Below are 21521 nucleotides of genomic sequence, written 5' to 3'. Positions count from 1 at the left end.
CATGTTGTCTTCAGAGATGAAGATTATTAGAGCAGTCTGTTATTCCAATTGCCCGTGCTAGGTACATATTTTATCTCCAGCTTTCTTGAAATTGAGATGATTTGCTCCTCCAGAACATAATAATGTTACTATTTTCTTTGATCAAGAAACTACTTAACTTTTGGTGGCTGCTACTTCTGATAAACTCATATAAGGGTGATTTTCTTTTCTTACAGTCTCTTTTCCAGATACTGTCTCCTTTGTACTGCATCCAAGGAGAGGCATTGCTCTTCTGTGGGGTCTGTAGAGCAATGACAGTTGTTTCTCTTTCCTTTAAATTTAGGGACTGAGTTTGTTTCAAATACAGTGTTTTGGATTGGAGTTAAGTAGGCCAAAAAAGGGCTATTTTCAATCAGTAATTCCCTTCTGTGACTGTCACATCAAGCACTTATCCTTCCTTCTAACTGCCTACTAAAATTCTGTCCATTTTCTTGCTTTCTATTGTCTTAAGATGGCACAGGGTCTAATTGCAATTCATTTTTTCTAGAGCACAGAATACAGTCTCATTCTTGGTGAACTTTAGGAATCATGTAGTTAATAGGTAAACTAATAAAAACAGTAATAATACAGGATAACTCACTAGCTGGACCTTTTTGCTGAACAAAAGTAGTGACTTGGCAGAGAGCTTCCTTTCAAAAAAAGATTCTAAAGACAAAAGGTAATGAGGAGTATTCAGCTTATGATCACTGGTGTTTTGTAAATGCCTTCCTAGCTCCATTACACGTTACTCCATAGTGGTGTGTTATGTCCAGTTTGAATTTTCCTGTTACCAGTTTCTATCTGTTTGCTTCGTCTTTTGTCAGCTGGACTAAGAAAAGTCACACAGTGAATAAACTTTTTCTCATTACTATTTTATTGATGATCAAATTATTTAATATTGTTTCTGTTAAATTCTATACACTGACTTCCTCAGGTCTCTCACTGTACTCCCAAAAAATCATTTGCATGAATCCTTTCTGAAGCTGTTCCAGTGTGTCAGCATTCTGTTGAGAGAGCGTATCTCAAAGCTGAACTAACTGTTCTGCCAATGGCCTGCTAAGTTTGTTTACCAGGTAAAATACTTACTGCGCTTATACACCATCCCTCTGTTAAAATAGCTTACACTTTTTGGGCCATAATATTGCACTGAAAATCATGTTTACCTGGTTATTCACCATTCTGCTAATTCCATGTCCAGCTGGTAAGTGGGTCATTAGCAATTTCTATTGCTTCTGTCCAGCTGCATCCCCAATGTACCCTGGACTTTTCCCCAGCTCTCTCCCATGTTGTTTTTCATGGCTTGCCAGCTTGATAAAACACCAAGCAGGCTCTGTTTGATCCATGTGCTTAATGCTTCCCTGATGGGGTGGCCAGAGGTACGCACAGTCTGACAAGGTGGCCGAGAACTGCCCCTCAGTTGCCAGTCGAGTCAAAAGGCGTGCGCTGCTTCTTGGCTGCTGTGGGACCAAACCATTGGTTTTAAGGTTGCATATCATGCAGACCAAAAGTCCTTTTGGGGAGTCTGTTTTCTAGGATATTACCTGGCTTCCCATAATGTGACCTGCATTCTTCACAGGTACATGCATGTGTGTGCACATATTCTAAACACATGAGCTTTCTAACATCCACCTGAGTTAGATGTTAACTGTTGTTTTGGACTGTTGTGGATTCAGTTTAGCAAGAAGTCTAGGTCACTCTGCATTTATGACCGGTCTTTCTCATTACATACATTTAAAGTACCCCCATGCCATCTGCTGATTTTTCATAAATGTGTCTATATATTCTTCTAGTTGAAAAATAGTTGTATAGCTTTAAGCTAAGATGTAATTCTTGCAAGAAAAAAGATGCAGCTGAATGATAATTCTTTGTATTTAATTATGCCTTCTTTTGTCAAAAGGCCATTTTAATCAATTTAATATGACATTTTGTCTAATGCTAATAATATGGAGATAATTGCTTCAGTTGTGTATAAAAGAAACATTTAGTTTGTGACATGAAAGTGTGACATAGCTACCAAGTTAAAGACAAAGTCAGTTTATCAATCTTATATTAACCTAGAGATTTAAGTCTTAAAGTAATTGTTTTTATCTCTAAGTGTAAAGTTTGTCTGATAGGTTAACTCCTGCTGTCATTATGCCTTTTTTTAAGAATCCATTTATCTTCATTACTTTGCTAGTAATTTTAAGCTATAGCTATCTGTGTCTTGCTGTGCAGTAGGACTTCAATCATTTTGATTTAACATTACTATTATTATTTGGTAACGTGAAGTATATTATCAGTTAAATGCTCTTACAGAATTTTATTGCATGGTAGGAATTCCAGTAATACTGTCAGAAAATTGTACTCTCTGACTTGATATATTTTAAACTCATATAGTAGGAATGGCCTCTACATTTGCATTTGTGGTAATGGTTTATGAAAATTGAGTGGTAGTGTTAACACATTTTTCAAAAAATAGAAGTCTAAAGCCAAGTAAGCAAGGTCAGCTTCAAATTGGAACTATCACAGGAAAGGTTTTCAGTAGGAATAGTGAAGGGAATGCACTGTTTTTAAAATGGTCCTTGATAAATTATGGGAAGTTGCATATCATAAAGTTGATGGTGCCAGCAGGGTTCTGAATTCAGTAGCTCGACCAGTTACATATTTCTATGTTAACAAAACTTCAGAGTGAAATCTTTTTATTTTATTACTAAGTGCTGTGTTATTAAAACAATGAACTTCTGTGTATTCTGTGAAAATGTTGATTGCGTATATGATTGGACTTTTAATTTGGATACTATTGGACAGAGAAACTGGAAACTAATGTGGAAAAAAATAACAGGTATATGAGTTCATAAGTTATGTTATCATGTTTTATAACTTCTGCTTTCACCCCCTTAGTATTTATGTATTGGGAGTTAAATAAAAGGAAAATCCAATAAGATAAATTAGCCAAAACCAGTGACTTTAATTTTAGTTCTATTTTTGAAACACGGAGAACAGGAAAAATCCATTTACCAAATGGAAAGCTATGTAATCATTAGGAAGAAAGGTTATTTTCATACTCCCATGCTGGAACTAATAATATTTGAATCCATACATGAAGAAAACATATTTGTTGATCTAGTGACAATAGTCTAGCATATTAGTGTTTTCATGCTCGCACATGAAGCTTTGCTGAGACCAGGGGCTAGGGGTGTTCTTTGTAGGGCAACGCCACCTGAGAAATCCCCTGGGGTAGCTCTCTGACAGGTGGTGTGTGAGATGCTGTGCAGTGCAGTGTAGCTCTGTGCTGGGTCCTGGGAGACAGAGTATGGGCTGGTTATCACCATTAGTTAACTGGTAGTTAGCACTACTCTTTGTTCAGTACAGCCTGGGGAATGAGAGCAATGGCAGCTGCATTTTGCTTTTCAGGACTTTTGTTAGTACTCAAAGTATCCCTGCGGAGTGAAGAGTAGATTATTTCCCTGAGAGGTTTGTCTCATTTTATCAAGATAATTTGTTTTAGTGCAAATCCAATAAATAACCTTTGAGGCATCACAAACTACCACAAATAGATTGGATCAGTCCAGTCACTCAGGCATAGGACTGGGAATAGAAGTATTGGTTTTAGTGTCTCAGAAGCTTTTTGGTGTTTTCTTCCAAATGGATGGAGTTGTTGCAGGTGGTATAATACTAATGTTTATTTTATAGGTTTTTGTTTTAATCTCTTAAATCTCTTAAAATCCGCACTCCACAGATCTTTAATCTACTATACTTTCTCAAGATTTGTAGGAACCTTGCAAAGCCAAACAAGAAATTAGAAAAAATCTAACCCCCAAATCCCTCTCGCTAACTTCAGCTCTGATGCCTTAAAAAGCTCCAGAATCCTTTCCTGTCCTGCCAGATGTTCCTCCCATGTTTTATGAAAACAAATGAAGTCATTTTGGTACATGAAGATGTCTTCTGTTCTCAAACTTTGGGTTAGGTCATTTACTGCTGTCTGAAGTGTCCCTTGTGCATTCATGAATTTCTAAGACATTAATCAAAATTAAAAGAGTTTTTAGGATGCCACAAAGACAGTTTTCTGGTATATTCACAATCTAGAGCTAGGTTTCTTCCTTTTGTCTGCCATGAAAAAAAAAATATCTTAATTCCTGTAGTACAGGATTTTATTTTTGTTTTTCTCACATTATGTCTTGTCGATTACACGACAGTTTTTTGTATATCTCTATTCTGCCTTCTACCTCTTTAGATATTTGTTAGTTCTAGATTAATATGTCGATTCTGCAGTTGAAAATAAGTACGAAATTTCTAAAAGATTCTGCTGATCTATTTCTGCTGATGGTATTAAAAAGCTGAATATCTTTAAAATATTGGGCTTTTTTTCTCTTCAAGGATAGAAGGAAATTTACTTTCAGAACTAGACAAGTGCAAGATTAATTTATAAACCACAAATGTCAGTGATTTTCACAACCGTGAAGGTGCTTCTCATTGACACTTTTAGAGATTAATTTTTATAGGGCATTTGAATGAATTCTCCTCTTAGATGTATTTATACCAGTAACAGTAATGTTATGATAAAATTCTTTTCTTTTTGGGAGTCACGTTCTTGGGGCATAATTTATAACGGAAAGGCACTGACTTTTACAATAAGAGTGTAATATTATAGCTCTCCAATACCTGAAGCAGTATTCATGCTACCAATCCACAATCTGAAATATTGTCTTATAATCCTTCCTAGAATAGCTTCAAACAGAGAAATTTCTGTAAAATGACAGTCTGTGGGTATTTTAGTTGTGAACAGGAAACTTAAAGTTTAGGTGACTGGCATTCCTTTCCAAACCTTGGGAGTGGCCCATGGTCATTCAATTGAAATTTTATCTGTCCCAGAATACACTGTATTATTTGGGCACTCTCATATCCAAAGACCAATGAGTTGGCTGGCTTAAACAGCACTGCTTCACAGCACAGGGTAAGCAAATCCTTCTATTTTGTCCTTTACTAGGAATTCTATTTTCAATTAGTCTTGTGTTAACTCAGGGGAACACTTAAAACAAGTATGTGTAGTGCCACAATTTTGGTGTGAGAAATGTGGACATTTAGGATTATGATTTACAGAATAGGATTCATATGACAAGAGATAGTGGGTAGAAGAAAGTGTGTTTTGTATGTTTGGGGGTTTTTTTCCTCCCACATGTAGAGCAGAAGTCTCTCAAATATTTACAGGAGTATGCCTATAGTATTTTTTATTTAATATTTGGACATAGTGCTGGAGACAATGTTTTATAAACACAGTAACGATACATCTGATCTACTCAAGAGGTAAATGATACAGCAACATGTTTTCTGAGTGTTCAAGTTTTACTCAGTCAAGTGCTTTTCCTGTGGTTTTCTACATATTCATGTCTATTTATGAACAATTTGCTTTGAAAGCATAAAAGTATAAAGAAAGAATAAAGATCATCTAGGAGTTAAGGAGCTTGTTAAAGTTTTCTGTTTCCTAGTCAAGGAACTTTGAAATATTAGACCCTAAATGCCATAGGCTAAATAGCAGTCCTCTGAAAAGGGTAGTATTTAATTTCGCATATTTGTTCTGAATGTTAGCTATATTAAATATTTGCATTTTCTTTGAGCTTGAAGAAAGCTTAGTATTTGCAGCATCTTGTGTAACTCCTATTTCCAGCAGTATATTAAAAGGTTATTTGAGGCCACCACTGTGTTGCTGTTAAAAGACACACCCTCATAGCCAGCAGACCATGCTAGCCCAGGGTGAGCTGGCTAGAAACATCATGTTTGGCTCATGGCATTTGTTCCCAGCTGCTGCATTGTATTAAAAGACATCTAAAAATACTCTGAGACTAATTTAGGCAGTTAACGTCTCTATTAATTAAAACCCAAAGACATTAAAAACCATTAAATACTTAGTATCTATCTTCTCTGTATTCACAGAAACAGCTGTAATTAAGACTGTTGCAGTTGCAATGAGAGAAGCGATGTCTCTGAGTGGGATGGCAAATGGATCATGGTACGCTGTTCCTGCTAACATATGGGCCACTATTATAAAGCAGTTTAAGAAATCTGGTGGTAAGCAGTACATAAGGAGCTGCAGTGGCTTAATGAAGGCAAGAAAAGAATAATAGATGTGGAGAAAAAGTCAGGATCTGTTATTTGGATTGGCCCTTTAGTGTTTCTGTTTGACATACAAACTAAAATGCCTTATAAAATGAGTGTCAGCATGAGACTGACTTTCTGGAAATGGGAAGCTTAGCCAAGATATAACTATTTGCTTTCTTCCAAGATTCGTGAAATTCTTGAACTTCTACATATCTACTATTTTACACCACAGGATTGTCTGTAATAAAATCCATGGAACTCATAGGTGGTTTTTGTTATTGGATTACTTTTTTCTTAATTTGCTTTTGGTACTTTAGTCTGATAATCAGTTGCAAACAAGTAGCAAACTCTAAGTCCTTATGTAAAATACCACAGTAAATATGCACAATTTAACCTAATCTATTTTGTGTCAGCTTGGAGGTGGCAATAGTAGTTGCAGCCTCACAAGTTTGGTGATAAAGACAGTCTTGCGAAGAAACTGTGGGGACAGGAGAAAGTTGAAGCTGTGTATTTCTTTATCGTCCTCTCCCCTACCTCCCCCGCTTAAGTTCTGTTGATGATACTTGAATTACCAACAGTGCCAAAACCTAGGAAATGAGTAAGTTTGGACTGCATGCAACATGTATAATTCTCTTCAGAACGGGGTGGAGATTCCACTGGCTTGCAGCAGAGTACTCGCAAAAGGCTAATACTCTTTACTGTTTAAAAACAAGGATTTAAAAAAGCTTTCAGCAGCTATACAGCACTGGTTTTCTATAGCAGAATAGTGTTTTTGAAGACAGAACAAATGCAAAACTGAGATGAGGTTTGATTGTATATAGCAAGAGGCAAAATATTGGAATGATTGTATAAATTCTGTCTCAAGTACTATCATGGCTAAAATTGCTCAGAATATTAAACTATGTAAGATTCAGATGTATGGAGCATTAAATTCTAACTAATAACTTGTTATTAGGCATTAGATACCATCAATGATTTTCCACTGTACATTTACTGTTGCCTCACTAACTCTGAGGATTGTTTTTTCAGTTTCTGTTTTACTTGCTGAATCCAAAAAATAATCAGCAGCTGTGCAGAGTCTCCATGGGAAAAAAACCCACCCAACCGCTTAAATTACAAATGCTGAAAAAAAAAATAAAAATCAGTATTCAGTAACAAGCAAGCAAAATAGTTGTGACGAATGGGACTTATCATTTCTATTTTAAACCATGACATGAATTGGATGATACAGAGTAAAACAATCATGCTTCAACTTTTTAGCTGTATTGACTAGAATTTGTACTCCGGTAACAAAAGACATCTATTGAGTATGTGGACAGGAATATAGAATTACGTTGGTCCAACACCCAGAACTTGCTGTATTAAGCACAGGATCACTGCCAAAAAAAGCAGCATTAAGAGCTGTTTAGTCCATTTCGTTGTCTCTTCTGCAGAGCCAGGTCACAGAATGATGTGCTAAAAACTGAGATGGAGTGACTTAAGTGATGTTCATGACAAAAATGACTGAAACAGGAAGCTGCAGCTGATAATGTAAATCACTTCTGAAAGCCTAAATAAAGGTTTATTTATATATAGTTTAATAATTCTCCATGTTTAAACTTAAGACAGTGCAAATGGAGCAACCTTTATTTCATGTGGTATGATGAGAACCTTGATCCTGAATGCCAGATGATCCCTCAGATATGCACTTTCCTTTCTGTGCCATTTGGCTTTCTGTAGAAATCTTTGGTTGCATTTAATGATTATTCAGGGATTTTCTGGTTTAGAGGTACTACTTTAGCCTACTTGGGATTTTATGTCTGTGAGAAAATTAAATACATTTTTTTTCATTTGCCAAAGATGAGGAAAAGGTACAGAAGGAGAGGATTTCCACATAGATCGGTGCTGTTACACTATAACATTATTGTGACGTGTTTATTATATTCTAATGCCAAGTTTTAAAGAAAGCATTACTGTATAAATATGTGGCCTCTTATTGTCATAGCACAACGAAATTACTATGGAAGATATTTATTTCTTAGTTCCGTATCCACTTCTACTCCATGGTAACAACCTGCAGCACTAGAGGAAAGACTTTATGGTTGTGAAATTTCTTGAAGACTGGTATTTCCAAAGTAAGACATCTTAGCTAGACAGTAATTCCCAATCTTTTTTTGTAAATTAGCTGCCTTCTGAGTTGCCCTCCAAATCCCCAGACAGCTACTACTGCTGCTTCCCTTTCAAGGCTGCTGCACAGTACTTGTGGTCTGCTGGCTCTGGCCATCTTCGTGCTGAGCTCAGTCTCTCCAGTCCCTGCACCAGGACTCTTCCAGGGGCACTGTTCATATTTGACTTGCCTGAGTGTCTTCAGAAGCAGCAAACCCCCAGGAAAACATGCTTGCAAAGGCTCAAGACCTGGGAACCACTCATCTAGAACACTCCTTTTCCTGTAATGTATATAAATCTATTCCTTCAGCTTATCAGAAACTAATTTTTGACCCTGTAACTTACTCTGTCACTGAAAGGCTAGGATGTTAAATTGAAGTTGTGACCAAAACTGTTTTGTCCCACACCCTCATTAGTCTATTTAGGTGAATTTTGAGTGTTTTATTATTTTTGTTCTTCATCCTTGAAAAGGATTTTATTCTCTGAAACCCTTACTATTCAATAATATCTCCATTCTACTGAATGGGTTGGAACTTAACTTTTTTTTTTTTAAGGTCTGGAAAGCGGAAAAGCATGTAAAGGATTTTACCTCTATCCTCTGAAATACAAACCTTCAGGCAAAGTCTGAAATTGTCTTGGTCTTTCCAGCTCTTCCGCCTCACTAAAATTTTTTCTCTCTCTCTAAACCATGTCCCGCAATGGCAAAGAATAAAATAGTTTGTTTAATCCTTTGGCTTGTGCCATGCATTATCAGATAGCTTGGTAATTCACTTGGTTTGGTGGTGCTATTCTGTTTTCTTGGTGTTCAAATGAAAATGTCGAAGGCTTGAATCTTTGGGAAGGCCTTGTAGCAGCTCCTGTGTCTGTCTCAGCCCTAACAGCTGTTTCATGTATGTGGCATGCTCAGACTGACAACTTTCTTTCCAACAAGGGGTTTTCTCCATTCTTCTATATGCAGCTTATTTTTAAAGTTATCCATTTTCCCATTCTTTAAGGAATAAAATTAATTCAATTCTGTTCTTAATTTCCGTTCTTAATTTTAAAACAATGAGTTTTGTTCTTTCTAGTTTTATACATTTATGTATTTACTATATTTTTTAAAAAAATTCACTTTAAGAGTGATAATTTTGCCTCATGGAGCCTGTTCTTTCTACTGTAAGAAAGCTTAGCCATATAATTACCTTTCTAGATCTTGACCCTAAGGCTATTCACAGGATAATGGAGTTTCAAAGCAAAATGAAGATGAATATTATAGCATCATAGTGGTCATGCAGGGCTAACTGGGGTAATTATGACTGTTGTGATATTATAGACCCGAATTTCCTCCCTCCGCTGTATTTTTCTAGCCTCTGTAATAAAGCTAGCTATAGCTGAAGTTGTCAACATTTGCAGGTGTCTGGAGACAGCAAGAAAACCCCACGACCCGTCAGCCCTCTTTTCCTATGCCAGAAACCACAGTCTGTTAACTATAAATAAAAGTTCAGCAAATACTGGGGCAGTGGCTTCTGCTAGGGGTGACATGCACCCTTCCAGGAAGAGGGTGAAATGTTTCCCTCACTGCCTCTGTAATCCCCATGGCAGAAGGAGTGATGGACCCAGAAAATGATGGCACTCTTGCATGTGGTTTCATATAAAGCAGGTCAGCATTTGTTGTGTGAAAATTGGCTGTGATTGCCCTATATTTTTGGCAGTCATTGATCTTTCTGAGAGCCATTGGTTTTTTGTTGTGGCTTTCCTTTCAAAGTGGTTGATAACTACTCTTAAGAAAGGCTCATGTTTCAATTTTTTTTTTTCACTTTCGACTCTTTTTGCACTCTAAAAACTAGAAGTAGTAGAAAATAATAAAAAAAGTTAATAGCAGGATGGGTAAACGGATCTCTTTCAGAGTATTTCTCTGTAGATTTGTTTTGCCAATATCTGTCCCGAGGCAGTGATCAGTGATGAAGAAAGTTCTTAGAGTTGCTGCTTGCTTTGCCAACGTAGTGTGTAGACAGCTTTACTGTTTGTTCAACAGTGTCCTCTGCATTCAGTTCAGTGGTTAACCCGTTACATAAGGAATATATTTTATCAGTTACTGATAAAATATGTGTGTGTATAAAAATATGTGTGTGTTGTGTTGATGATGGTGTTGTATAAAAAAAGAAAATAGTTACTGAAAATCAGGAAGCTTGCCAGGTTCAACAGTTTAACCAAGAACCAAACCTTTCACAAAGGAGCCGTTCCACTGCTAAAAGATCCTGTCCTCAAAATACCATTCAGTAAGCTTAGGACTGAAGCTTGTCCTTTTACCTAAGACTGCAACTTCTGTTAAAGTAGCCTTTGCTGTCTTGAAGATCTTTTTTTTGTTTTGTACTAATTTGAAAGGAATATGAAAACTTTCCCTCAAAAAAGGAAACAAAAAAATGGAATTGAAAAAGTCTCTACTTTCAAATTAAGAACAAAGTAAAAGCTGTAGTTAGCTCAGAGAAAATGGACATCTGTAAATCAAGATTTATGCCGTGTCATGGAGAAACATCACTAGCAAATTAGTATCCCCTTTCACAAAGATCAAGCTCTACAAATGCCTCTTTTGGTAAGTGAAGATTTTACCCTGATAAAGGGTGTCACAAATACTCCATTTTCCTTGAGAGCATTGCTTTGTATTGGAGATGTTTTCTGCTTTGAAAAACTTGGAACATGCCCTAGTGCTGCATGCCACTTACCCTGTAGCCCATCTGTGCTACGATCTGATTGCCGTGTGCCTGGGATGGATGTCTGGAACCAGCTGGCTCTATAGCATGGGGGATGCCTCTCCAGCAATTATTTCTCTTTGCCTGCCGTTGGCTCTACAGCTTTTTTTTGTCCACAGTCAGGTCATACCTGGTTGTTTTTCTGTCTTAGGTCAGTTTGGAAACTGCAGAGTTTGGAGAACAGTGTGAAGGAGCTGCAGTGAAATGCTACGTAGCACAGATGGGGCTCCACGAGTGTAACTTGGCCCCAACAGGGATGTTGCCTTGCAAGCACCTTACCGATAAATGTGAACACATGGTGAAAGGAAGGGAAGCTAAAAGCATTGTGCGTGGGGAACATAGGGGAAGTTTCTAAGAGTGGGTGACATAAGACAGTGGTGAGTTGCAGGTAATGATGTCAACAGGGAAACTGTGTCTTTGAAGATTTGAGTAAATTGCATTAAAATTTGTGCTTCTAATGCTACATCGCTGCCATACACAAGCTAGCTGATTTCAGGATAACTTTATGTATGCCTATGCAAGCTGTTGTCAAGAGAAGCCACATTCAAAAGAATGGAAGAATGTATTTCTAACTGGTATACAGTCCGGAGATGATGAAAGTATTCTGCCATCATTTTCTTTTCTGATAGAAGTGGAAATGATGCATTCCTTAGGGAAAATGGTGGCTTTCTGGTTAGGAGTATGAAGCAGGAGTCTTGAAAAATAGAATTGGTATGAGTGTTGATGAGCTTGCTATTTTACATAATTTACCTTTACAGTAAGTAGGAACATGGAACGAGCCAGTCAGAGGTGTTATATCCCTTTTCGGGTGTGTTTATGTGAGCTTTTTCAAGTAAATCAAGAGGTTTCACTAACATTTGCTCATAGTCATGCACAGATTTGAAAATGCTGCATGGTGAAATTAATGAAGAAGCTAATTTCTTGTTTTGGTGTGTCTGTGAAAACAGGCTGCCTTGGTCTTCTATTTAATGTTGTTAAAGTTTTATTTAACTTTTTTTTTGCTGTCCTATTTTTGTTCAATAAAAAGTCAAACTGATTTGGATAATTATCAAACACTTGATTAAATTAACTTCAATTTCAATTCATAAATTTCATTTGAAAGTTCTGTGAGCTCTGTATGGTAATGTGGAAATCTATTACACGGTTATGGCTGAAGGTAGCACTCATGAAAAACAATGAGAGTTCAGAGTATGGCATGCAGTCTTATGCTTGTGGTTGCGCGTAAGATCTTTTGCTGTTTATTTACCCTGTCTTGTTCTCATTTCAATGATTTCTAAGAAAAGTATATTGCACCTGAAAATCTTGGAAAGACTGAACTGTTTAGAAGACGGTGGGAATACAAAATCAGGTTAATTATAGTAGTGTATGTTGTCTTCCTTGTAATGAGCTGAAATATGTTTTACTTATTTAGCTCTAAATTTTCCTTTTTCTATTCAGAGTTAGAGGCAGTTATGTAAGCTGTGAATGGATTGTATGGAACAAAATGACTCACCAAGATAGATTATAATGCACGTAGCTGTGTTGTTACAGGGAAGTACTCAATGACTCAGCTGTAGAAGAGGCTGCTAATTGGAACTGCTGCACATGTGGGTTTAGATGAATATCTCCCCTGAACCTGGGCCAACACGCTTTTTGGCACCTCTTGCTGCATGAATTACTGGTCAGACTTTGAAAAGTGCTGAGTGTCGTCCCACCTCCCATCGAAGGACGTTAAAGGAGCTCTTCAGATTTCAATTTTGCCTTCCATTCAACTCTAATATTTTTGTTGTCCATTCTTGGCAGCTTCTGTGAAGGGGATGAAGCATAAACTTCCTGTGCTTTCCACTCATAGTACCATACCAAAATCTGAGGCTTTGCTTTTAAAATGTCTTCTAGTATTACCTTAATCCTTTCATTGGTATCTTCTCAGTACAGGAGTAATCTCCCTGTCACAATTCTGCATCTGCTGACAGAACAAGAGAATACCTGTGTGGCTGATCACAGTTTACATCTCAGTTTGAGAAGGTCTGAGAGAGAATTTCTCTAATCTTATTTTCACAAGCTTTCCAAATGTGGGAAAGTTGTACTCGAGTTGATCATTTTTCTAGCCTGCACAATCATCAGAACAAATCACGTTATGAAAATGGTTTCTGGATCATAATGGTCTCTGATGGTGTCGGTCTCTTAGAGCTGTCCTTGGTAGCTGGGTGCTCCCGACTTATCCCAAGGTAGAGGTGGCTTTCTCCTGCTACACTGCTGTGCTGTAGGGGCAAACAGTAGCAATCTTTGCTTAGTTGTATTTTATACTTTGTTACTAATATCAGTATAAATACTATCAGCAATCTACTTTATTAAAAAGGTTTGAGTTTTAAAAATTAATAATTGTAGGACAAATTGTGAAGGAAGTTTGATGTAGATAATTTTGTTACTGCAATTGTAATGAATATAGTCCTGTATATATTTTGCAGACTTAGATGCTAATTGTTATTCCAAGTCCCAGAATGAGCCATCCTACTTTGTATTGCAGCCCCATGGATTTAACCACGATTTCTTTCTTGTTCCATGGACTTCCAACCATGTTCTAGAAAGTCATGAAAGCCTTTTTTGTCCTACCTGTGCATGCTAATTGATTCATACTATGTGTGTACATCCGTATACTTAAAATAGTTTTCATCTCTTTTTAAAAAAATATTTTTATTTATTTATTTTTATTTCCTAAGATTAGTAGCATATTTTATTCCTTCAGAATACTGGATATTTGATGTGGTGATGGTCTTGTTGGAAGAGAGTAGATTAGTAAAGAGAGCTTTGCAGATGAATCTTAATTATTTATGATAAAATAATAGTTCCTATTACAAGTAGTAGAATGTAGGTGTAGTTCCTGTGCTTGATCTGTGTTTTACAGATAATCTTATTTCTCCTTTCTAATCACATTACTTGTGTGGTAATATTAAGATGTGTTTCTCTGGATGGCGGATATATTTTACAACCTACTTATTTTCCTGTTTCTTTTCATGCTTGTGATTTGATTGTTTACATGTAGCAAACTTAGCTGCTTTACGTGGCAGTGTTTTGTCTTTTAATAAAATAAGACCTTTTTGAAGGTCATGTTTGGCTGAGGGCTTTGAGTTGTGTGAAAGCAGAACTGCATTTGCTGGTGAAGAGTATTTTCTGTTTTAACAGCTCCGCATAAATCCTTCTCCACTGTTACAGAAAAACATACTCTAACTGCGTGATCAGTTTGTGTCCATCTTTCTGAAATTGATGCATGTATTGCCTCTGTTGAATTTGTGTAAATGCATAATGCAGTGGCCATATAAAACATAAAAAAACTCCCACAATAAAAACAAAGTCACATGGAATTTGGTATAACGGGGTCTATATCTCTTTATCAAGTATTGGACAAAAAGATCCATTTTCTTTTTTTATTAAGAACCTGTATATAATAGCAGATATTTGAAATACTTTCCCCGTAATTAGTGCAGTCTCAGATTTTCAACAGATTTTTCCTAAGTTCATTGTCAATCTTGCGTTTTCAAATTAAATGAAAAAGCTGCCTGTAAACATCACATTTTTCCTGATCACTGAATAGATAGATAGGCTAACAGATAGTGTGACGCAACCTGAAATATGTAGAGGTACATTAAAGTTCTGTTTGGATAATTTTAAAAGTTCTTCCATCCTTTTTTTCTTTTTTTTTGTCTTTTTTTTTTTTTTTTGGCATGCTAAGTGAATTGGTTATCAGATTCTTGTTAATTTTCCAGACGAAACTTATGAATTAAATATCTGTGAAAAATGAGAGGGGTGCAGAGCTGGACAGGTCAATTCTGTCAGAAGTTCCTTAGAGGCAGCTAATAAAGCTCTTAATCCTAACATGCTCTTAGCAAAGTCTTTAACATCATGCCTTGCATACCCAAACAATCCTCTGCTTGCTTTCTGTAAGGTTAAGATCGGTGTGTGACATGATGAAGTATACAGAGTGACTTCTTCAGATAGTTTCAGGCCATAAAAATTTTAAAGCAGGAGATAAAAATACGGTCTTCTCTAGTTACAAAGTAGCTTGACACTTACACAGGCATTCCAAAAAATTAAAGAATACTTTTAACAGTTGAAGGAGATAACTGCTTTTTAAAAAATACACCTTTTTTTCCAATGAAAGGTCTGCACTGAATATAAATTCTGCCCTTCAAAGCCTGAATCATAACCCCATCTGAATTATCCAAAAAAATAAAACCAGGTATCAGCTCTCTTTTTGTCTCAGTTGCTGGTTGTTTGGACTATATTGAAATTAAACAGTATCCAGTTAACTGTTGTTTCTTTTGCTAGGTATGTATCTTCCCAGTTGCACTGAAATTAATTCAGAAAATCACAGGTTTATTTCAGTAAAAGCGAAGTGGCAATTATTAAATTGTTGCTAAAGTCAAATGAATTAATTCTATCAAGGTTTCTGCCTTTCATCATATTTGTCTTTTAAGTGTTTGTCTTTTTCTGCAAAACAGAATTGCCTTGCGTCAAAAAACCAGTGGCCTGAAGAAAGCTCCAAACTTTCCATTATACTTTTAAACAATCTATATATTTCTTTCTTCAGTGTTAACTCATATTTAGTTAGTACATTAGAAAACCTATCTCCTATTGATCACACAGATTACTTGTTTACGATTACATCAAACTTGCATCAACTCTTATTGTTATATTACCATGGTTGCATTATTGATAAACTTACCTTGTGCTTGGTCACTAATCAAAAACTAGCTACCAGTCCAGATGTTTAACAAAAATAGCATAGCTTTGTTTTCCTTTCTAACACAACAGACAAAGTTACTATACCTTGCCTGAACACTGAGGTATATTTTATATATGTGCACACAAATTCAATGCATTTATGTCAGACAAATTCACAGGGTTTAGTCTTTCGCTTTGCCATGAAAATACAAATAGCAGTGTTACCACAGTGAAGTGATAAAGATGCATCATCAAGACTAGGGAGGATATTTTCCACTGATTTTTTTTTTTTCTACTTTATTATTTTTCTGAAGTTCGATTTGCCGTGGGTTTTCATATTTATACATCAGTATTACACACCGAAACCAAAGTGATTTCTGCTAATGTATTTCTGTCAGTGAGTTATTTTTGTAACATCTATTGTTAATTCAGAACCTTCTTTTTGCTAACTCTCAATATTATCAGGAAAGAAAAATGGGCTTGCTATTAAGTTTTAGCACTTCCTTGAGTCTGGTGTGGAGAACCTGTATGGCCTCTGCTGGGGCATATCATGTCTTTGTAGACTGAAATGTTAATAGTTTCTTCTTAACATTTTCTGTTCTGTTTATTAAAGTTTGCAATCTTTTGTTGTGCTTATACAGTGGCCCCTGTTATGAATGACATCCAAGAGAAATCTCTAGAAGATGTTTATAATAGCAATAAGAAATAATATTTAACTCGAGTCAGATGGAGACTACTGACGTTCTCCCCTCACTGTTCAAAACTCTGACAATTTGAGATCTTTTTCCTAGAAGCTTAAGGGAAAAAAAAACATTTATAGCTGCCACTAGCTCTGTGTCTTGATCTGTGATAAAAACCATCACTGGTTAGAGCAGGCTAGACAGAGGAAAGATGTCCCCACGGTGCCCGATGTGCACATTAAGGAAATAGTGACCCTTGAAAGGAGTGTTCAGAAATGTGTTAGAAGTGACTAGAAGAGTTTCAGAAATGGTCTCAAATACTTGTCATTTCTAAGAAACATTATCTTTTTGTGTAAAAGTTATATACATTGAAATATCCATATTTAGGGAAGACATAAGATATTGGTTATGTTTTTAACTGAAAAGTTTCATTTTCATTTTGGAACTCTGTGTAAGTGATCTATTTTCTTTAAGGTATTTTATAAGGCAGACCAAAGGCATTTTCAGTGTGCTTTTTCCTAGTTACCTTGCATTCAAGAAAAAGAATGGACATAGGAGAAAGTAATGTAATGTCTGGGAGTTCTTCAGAAATATGTATCTTTTTGCTTAAGTAAAGACTTTTTGATATGTATTTTTTTAAATACTAATGAATGATGAGCATCAATAAATAAGAAAAAGGTAACTTCTGCGGCAACATGAGACTACTTGAGGATATTATCTGATGAATGGTCTCTACAACGTGATACAAAGAACAGACAGAGGAAAAGAATACTAGTTAACAATAATATTTAGGATCAGTTTAAATGGAAGTAGACTGGAGAGAATGATTTGGTAACCGATGGATTTTGGACAAGGTTTTAGTTGTATAAAATCAAAGAAAGCAATTTGCTGTGGAACTGTATAATGAACAACCAAACAGAGTTAGTGATGTCTTCCCGGATGAGAGAAAGAAAGGAAAGAGTTGAAGATGACACCAAGATTGAACGCAGGGGTTTTGCAACACTGAAGAGACAAATACAAGAGCTACTGGCAGAGGCAGTGAAGAGAGGGAAAAGGAAGAATTTGGATAAAGATAATAAACAACGACTTCAGCTCATGTTAATTGGTACATGCTCTGTTGACTTCATTCACAGTGGTTGAGGATATGGCCTGTTGAGTTCAGCTTTAATGATAAGTTTGAGCTGGCAGGGAGATCTCAGGATAAAATCTCAGCAAAAACAGGCAGAGATGAAAGACTGAGGTTATAGATCCCGAATTCTTGCAAGTGGACCTATATCTTGGTTCATTGAGTTGTGATGGCAGCTTAGGGAAGATAAGTTAGCTGTGCAAAAGTGGAACAGAAAAAACCTAAGAGAGCCTGAAAGAGAACAGGAAAAGAGAGAAGAAGAAATCCACCAAAAAGGCCAAAGAAAGGTTAAAAAGAAGAGAGAGAGACTGGAGCTTTGAAAAGCGAAGTATTTGAAAGATCCTAATAGTGAGATTAACTATAAAAGGAAAGCAAACAAATAAACCAAGAAGAAAATGAAAAATAAGGGGTTTTTTCACTTGGTTTAACAGAAAACAGATAAACATATTCATTCTCTGAGGCAAACATAATGTAATATAGAAATTGATTGGAACATAAGAATTACTTCAAATAAGTCTCATTGTCAGGAAGATGTTAGGACATGTAAAGATTGTATTTTCTCAGTACTGTGTATTTTTTACTTCATAATTCAAATGTTAACATGTTTCAGTGTCTTTTATTCTTTGTTCTGTTTACTTACAGAAAACAACACATGCTGAAAATTTGTTAATAGATGGACATTACATTTAAATGATTGCATTTAGGCAATGTGTAAAGAAATTAAAAAGACTAAGAGTTTAGGAGAATACTGAAACAAATTATTTGTCTTTTGCTAGGTAGTTTTCTTTCTTTGTATAAAAATATTGATCAGTGACCAAATGCATGTGTGTGATATAAATATATATTTATCATATATTTTCCCAGGGGTTGTAACATGGCATTGTAGTCTTCAGATTGGTTTTATGTCTAAATAAGTTCTTTAATTAAAGTGAGCTCTTTTTTATTTAAAGCTGTCTTTTGGGGAGATATTGCCTTAGATGATGAAGACTTAAAAATCTTTCAAATTGACAGGACGATTGACCTTACGCAGCACTCCAACGAAAGACTTGGCCATAACACAGGTATGATATTTCAGGCTTGCTTTTAACTTATTTTTCCCATTATTTACTTCGGCATAGAAGGCAATCCCTGTTTTAAATGTAGAAAGTCACTATAATGTTTTGGGTAATACTAGTTTACACTTTAAAGAGTTACTAAGCAATGAGTATAAATTTGTTTTAGGAAAGAAAGAGAAAAGCTGGAATTTTAATTTTATTTTCGTATTTTTGATTAAAAATATGTTGTTGAACTGGAAAGAAGAAGCTGGTAGGAACCGTAAGTCCATTCTGCAGGTGACCATGTGGGAAAGGAAGTTGTACAAAGCTTTGCTTTCATCGCTAAAAGTTCCTGATAGCAGAGCCCAAATGTCCGATGGAGAACATATGTGAAATCCTGGAGTTGAGACTGGGAGTCTTGGATTACAACCCCTCCTTTTGCTCTTTTTTCAGTTCCATCCAGATCTGTACCCAGATCTAGAAGCAACACCAGAACATGCCATCCTTGCTAGAATTTGCCTTGTCTAGAAAGCAATTATTTATCTGTCAATGTTTAATACATGTTTATTTGCTGTTGTTAACATACAGTGCATTAGTGCCACAGTGCATTAGTGCCAGAAGCTGCAATCTGATTAACACAGGCAGTTGGATATTCAGACAGGGATATAAAGAGGTATTATTTATGTGTAAATATATATATGTGTGTGTGTGAGAGAGAGAAAACATAATCCATGTCTAAATGGATGTCTATCTAATGTCTAAAAATATCTATGCTTTCAGGCTCTGATTTGTAAATTCATAACTGAGACTTTGTAAACTTTCAGGTTATGGTACCAAAAAAGCCAAGTTACTTAGGAAATGTGTGGAAAAAACGCTATTAGAAAATGTATAAATGCATAAATGAAATTTATTTTATATTAAGCATGTTCTATATGTTCCTGAACTGAGCTACTATTAACTTGATGGTTCCTTGTATGTGCAAATAAGGATCACTTTGAGGAATGATCAGAAAGGAATTTTTCAGACCAAAGAAGCAATTTTCAATTTAACCTTTCAATATTGATATAGTTAAAATATTTTTACTCTTTCTAGTTAGATGTTGTGTTTAGACTATTTTTATAACAACTTGAAAATTTATTTTATCTCCTTTTAAAGCCAGTTGGTTTTTCAAGGCAGGAATACCTTTGATCACTACTAGATCAAGACTGGATTTTAAAATGTTAATAGAGTCAGCAGTTTCCCTGCCCTGCTTTCCCCCGAACAAATAGTTTTAATTGGCTTTGAAGGTGTTTCAGGCACTAGTTTTGCTGACAAAACGTAGAGAGCAAAGTCAGTCATTTGTCCTTAAAGTGGATGCAGTCAGGTGATTTCTTTGGCCTGCTGACTTTCCTTTTTCTCCTTGCTTTTCTATTTTTTTCTTTTTAACTGCACGGTTCTTTTTTTGTCAAATGCCACAGAAAGAATATACATTCCTAAGCTGTTTTTTAATAATAGGTAATATTCTATTATTTAAATTTCTTTCCTTACCTGTCTTGAGATTTGTTCATTGTCTTTTCCTGTGGGCAGTATCCTATCCAGGATATTGAGTCATTCTATTGAGGATTACTAATGCATTTGGATCAAATTTTTCTACCTTGATTGCACAAGAGGAATCAATGCAACTGCAATGGTCAGTGGACCATTGGACCAACTGGACTTTGGAGAACAAACTTCGCTGAAGTTAATGATTTTGTAATGGTTCTCAGTGAACCCTCAACATTCTTGATTTTTCTAAAAACAGAGTTGGAGAACGCAATTTTACACTTTACATATGTAATTATTTTTCTAAATTTACAGCGTTTTGATGCACAAACTAGGAATTTAGCCTGTTTTTGCAAACTGCAGAGCCTAGCGCGCTTTTTTGCCTCTAATTTCCAAAAGATTAAATTGCCAACAACTATATAGTTGATATTTGGTAGCAATTGGAAAAAAACATAAAATGCCTGTAAAATAGAAAACAAATCCATGTGTTATCTTAGTTACAGACACAGTGACAATTAATGACTCGATTTCTGAGCACTTTCTGTTGTTGACCTTCACAAACTAAAAGTGACATCAGGTAGAAGGGTTGGATACTTGGGTGTACACTAAGAAGTTGGAGTTGCAGAGTCAAATTTTTCATTGCAATTACTAATTAAAAATCCTGAGACTCACAGGCTCTGATTCACATTATGTGACTACTCCTCCTAGTGAGGATTATCTGCCTGGATTTGCAGGGTCAGATACTTAATCTGTGAGCTTCTCAGAGTGTGGCTCTGTCATTTTATTTGTCATTTTGTCCAAGAAATACGCATAATCATTGTAAACAGAAACAACAGTAAAACTGATAAAATTTTTATGTATATATTGTTATGAGTCCAAACTGCCAGGAGTATCATCCTCCTTCTGCCTGAAGTATGAGAAGAAGCAGCAAATATGATTTTTTTTTTTTTTTAACTTTTTTAGACTGTGGCTTGGCAAAGCTGTATATTTTTCATGTAAGACAGATTAGTTATGTGAGGTACTTTTTCAGTTTTTCACTAAATGGAATACACAGGCTGTGTTAACACAGAAATGATAGTTTAATATTTTTTTCTAGAAATAATTATAGTATAATAGTTTCTTTAAGTAAATAATGGATTCTTTGTTTTCCTGTTACGTTGGTGACAGTTGATGCTTTTAAGGATTTCTTAATATTTGTTTGGAATCTTTAGCTATATGCCTTTTTTTATAAGATGAATGTTAACATGAGAGAAAATTACATTAATGATGATCAATACAAGGAATGGAATTGTTATATTCTCTGTAGTGTATATTATAGTTACCATGTAACTTGTTGGAAAGGAATGTGTTGAACTATTACCTCATCTATCTAAAATGTTTTAAAAAATTTGGAAAATTTTTCTCAGGGGAGCCAGCAACTATGGGACAGTGTAATCCAAATAATTAGGCACATTGTTATTCACTGAGCAGCCACACAAACTCACTTGCCTTA

The 21521-nt window shown here is 35.6% G+C and overlaps 1 protein-coding gene across 1 annotated transcript in view; it reads left to right on the top strand.

The window, feature by feature from the left end:
• TLL1 (tolloid like 1) overlaps window positions 1-21521 on the top strand; it is a 135712-nt gene that overhangs the window by 39708 nt on the left and 74483 nt on the right. The window contains exon 2 of the mRNA XM_059818259.1: window positions 18425-18535. Within this exon, the coding sequence (XP_059674242.1) occupies window positions 18425-18535 (111 nt within the window). The remainder of the gene's footprint in view (window positions 1-18424; window positions 18536-21521) is intronic.

Source organism: Gavia stellata, chromosome 5 (genome assembly GCF_030936135.1).
Source record: "Gavia stellata isolate bGavSte3 chromosome 5, bGavSte3.hap2, whole genome shotgun sequence".
Classification (NCBI taxonomy): domain Eukaryota; kingdom Metazoa; phylum Chordata; class Aves; order Gaviiformes; family Gaviidae; genus Gavia; species Gavia stellata.
The sequence above is the reverse complement of the archived record's forward strand: the minus strand, read 5'-3'. Positions and strand labels throughout refer to the sequence as shown.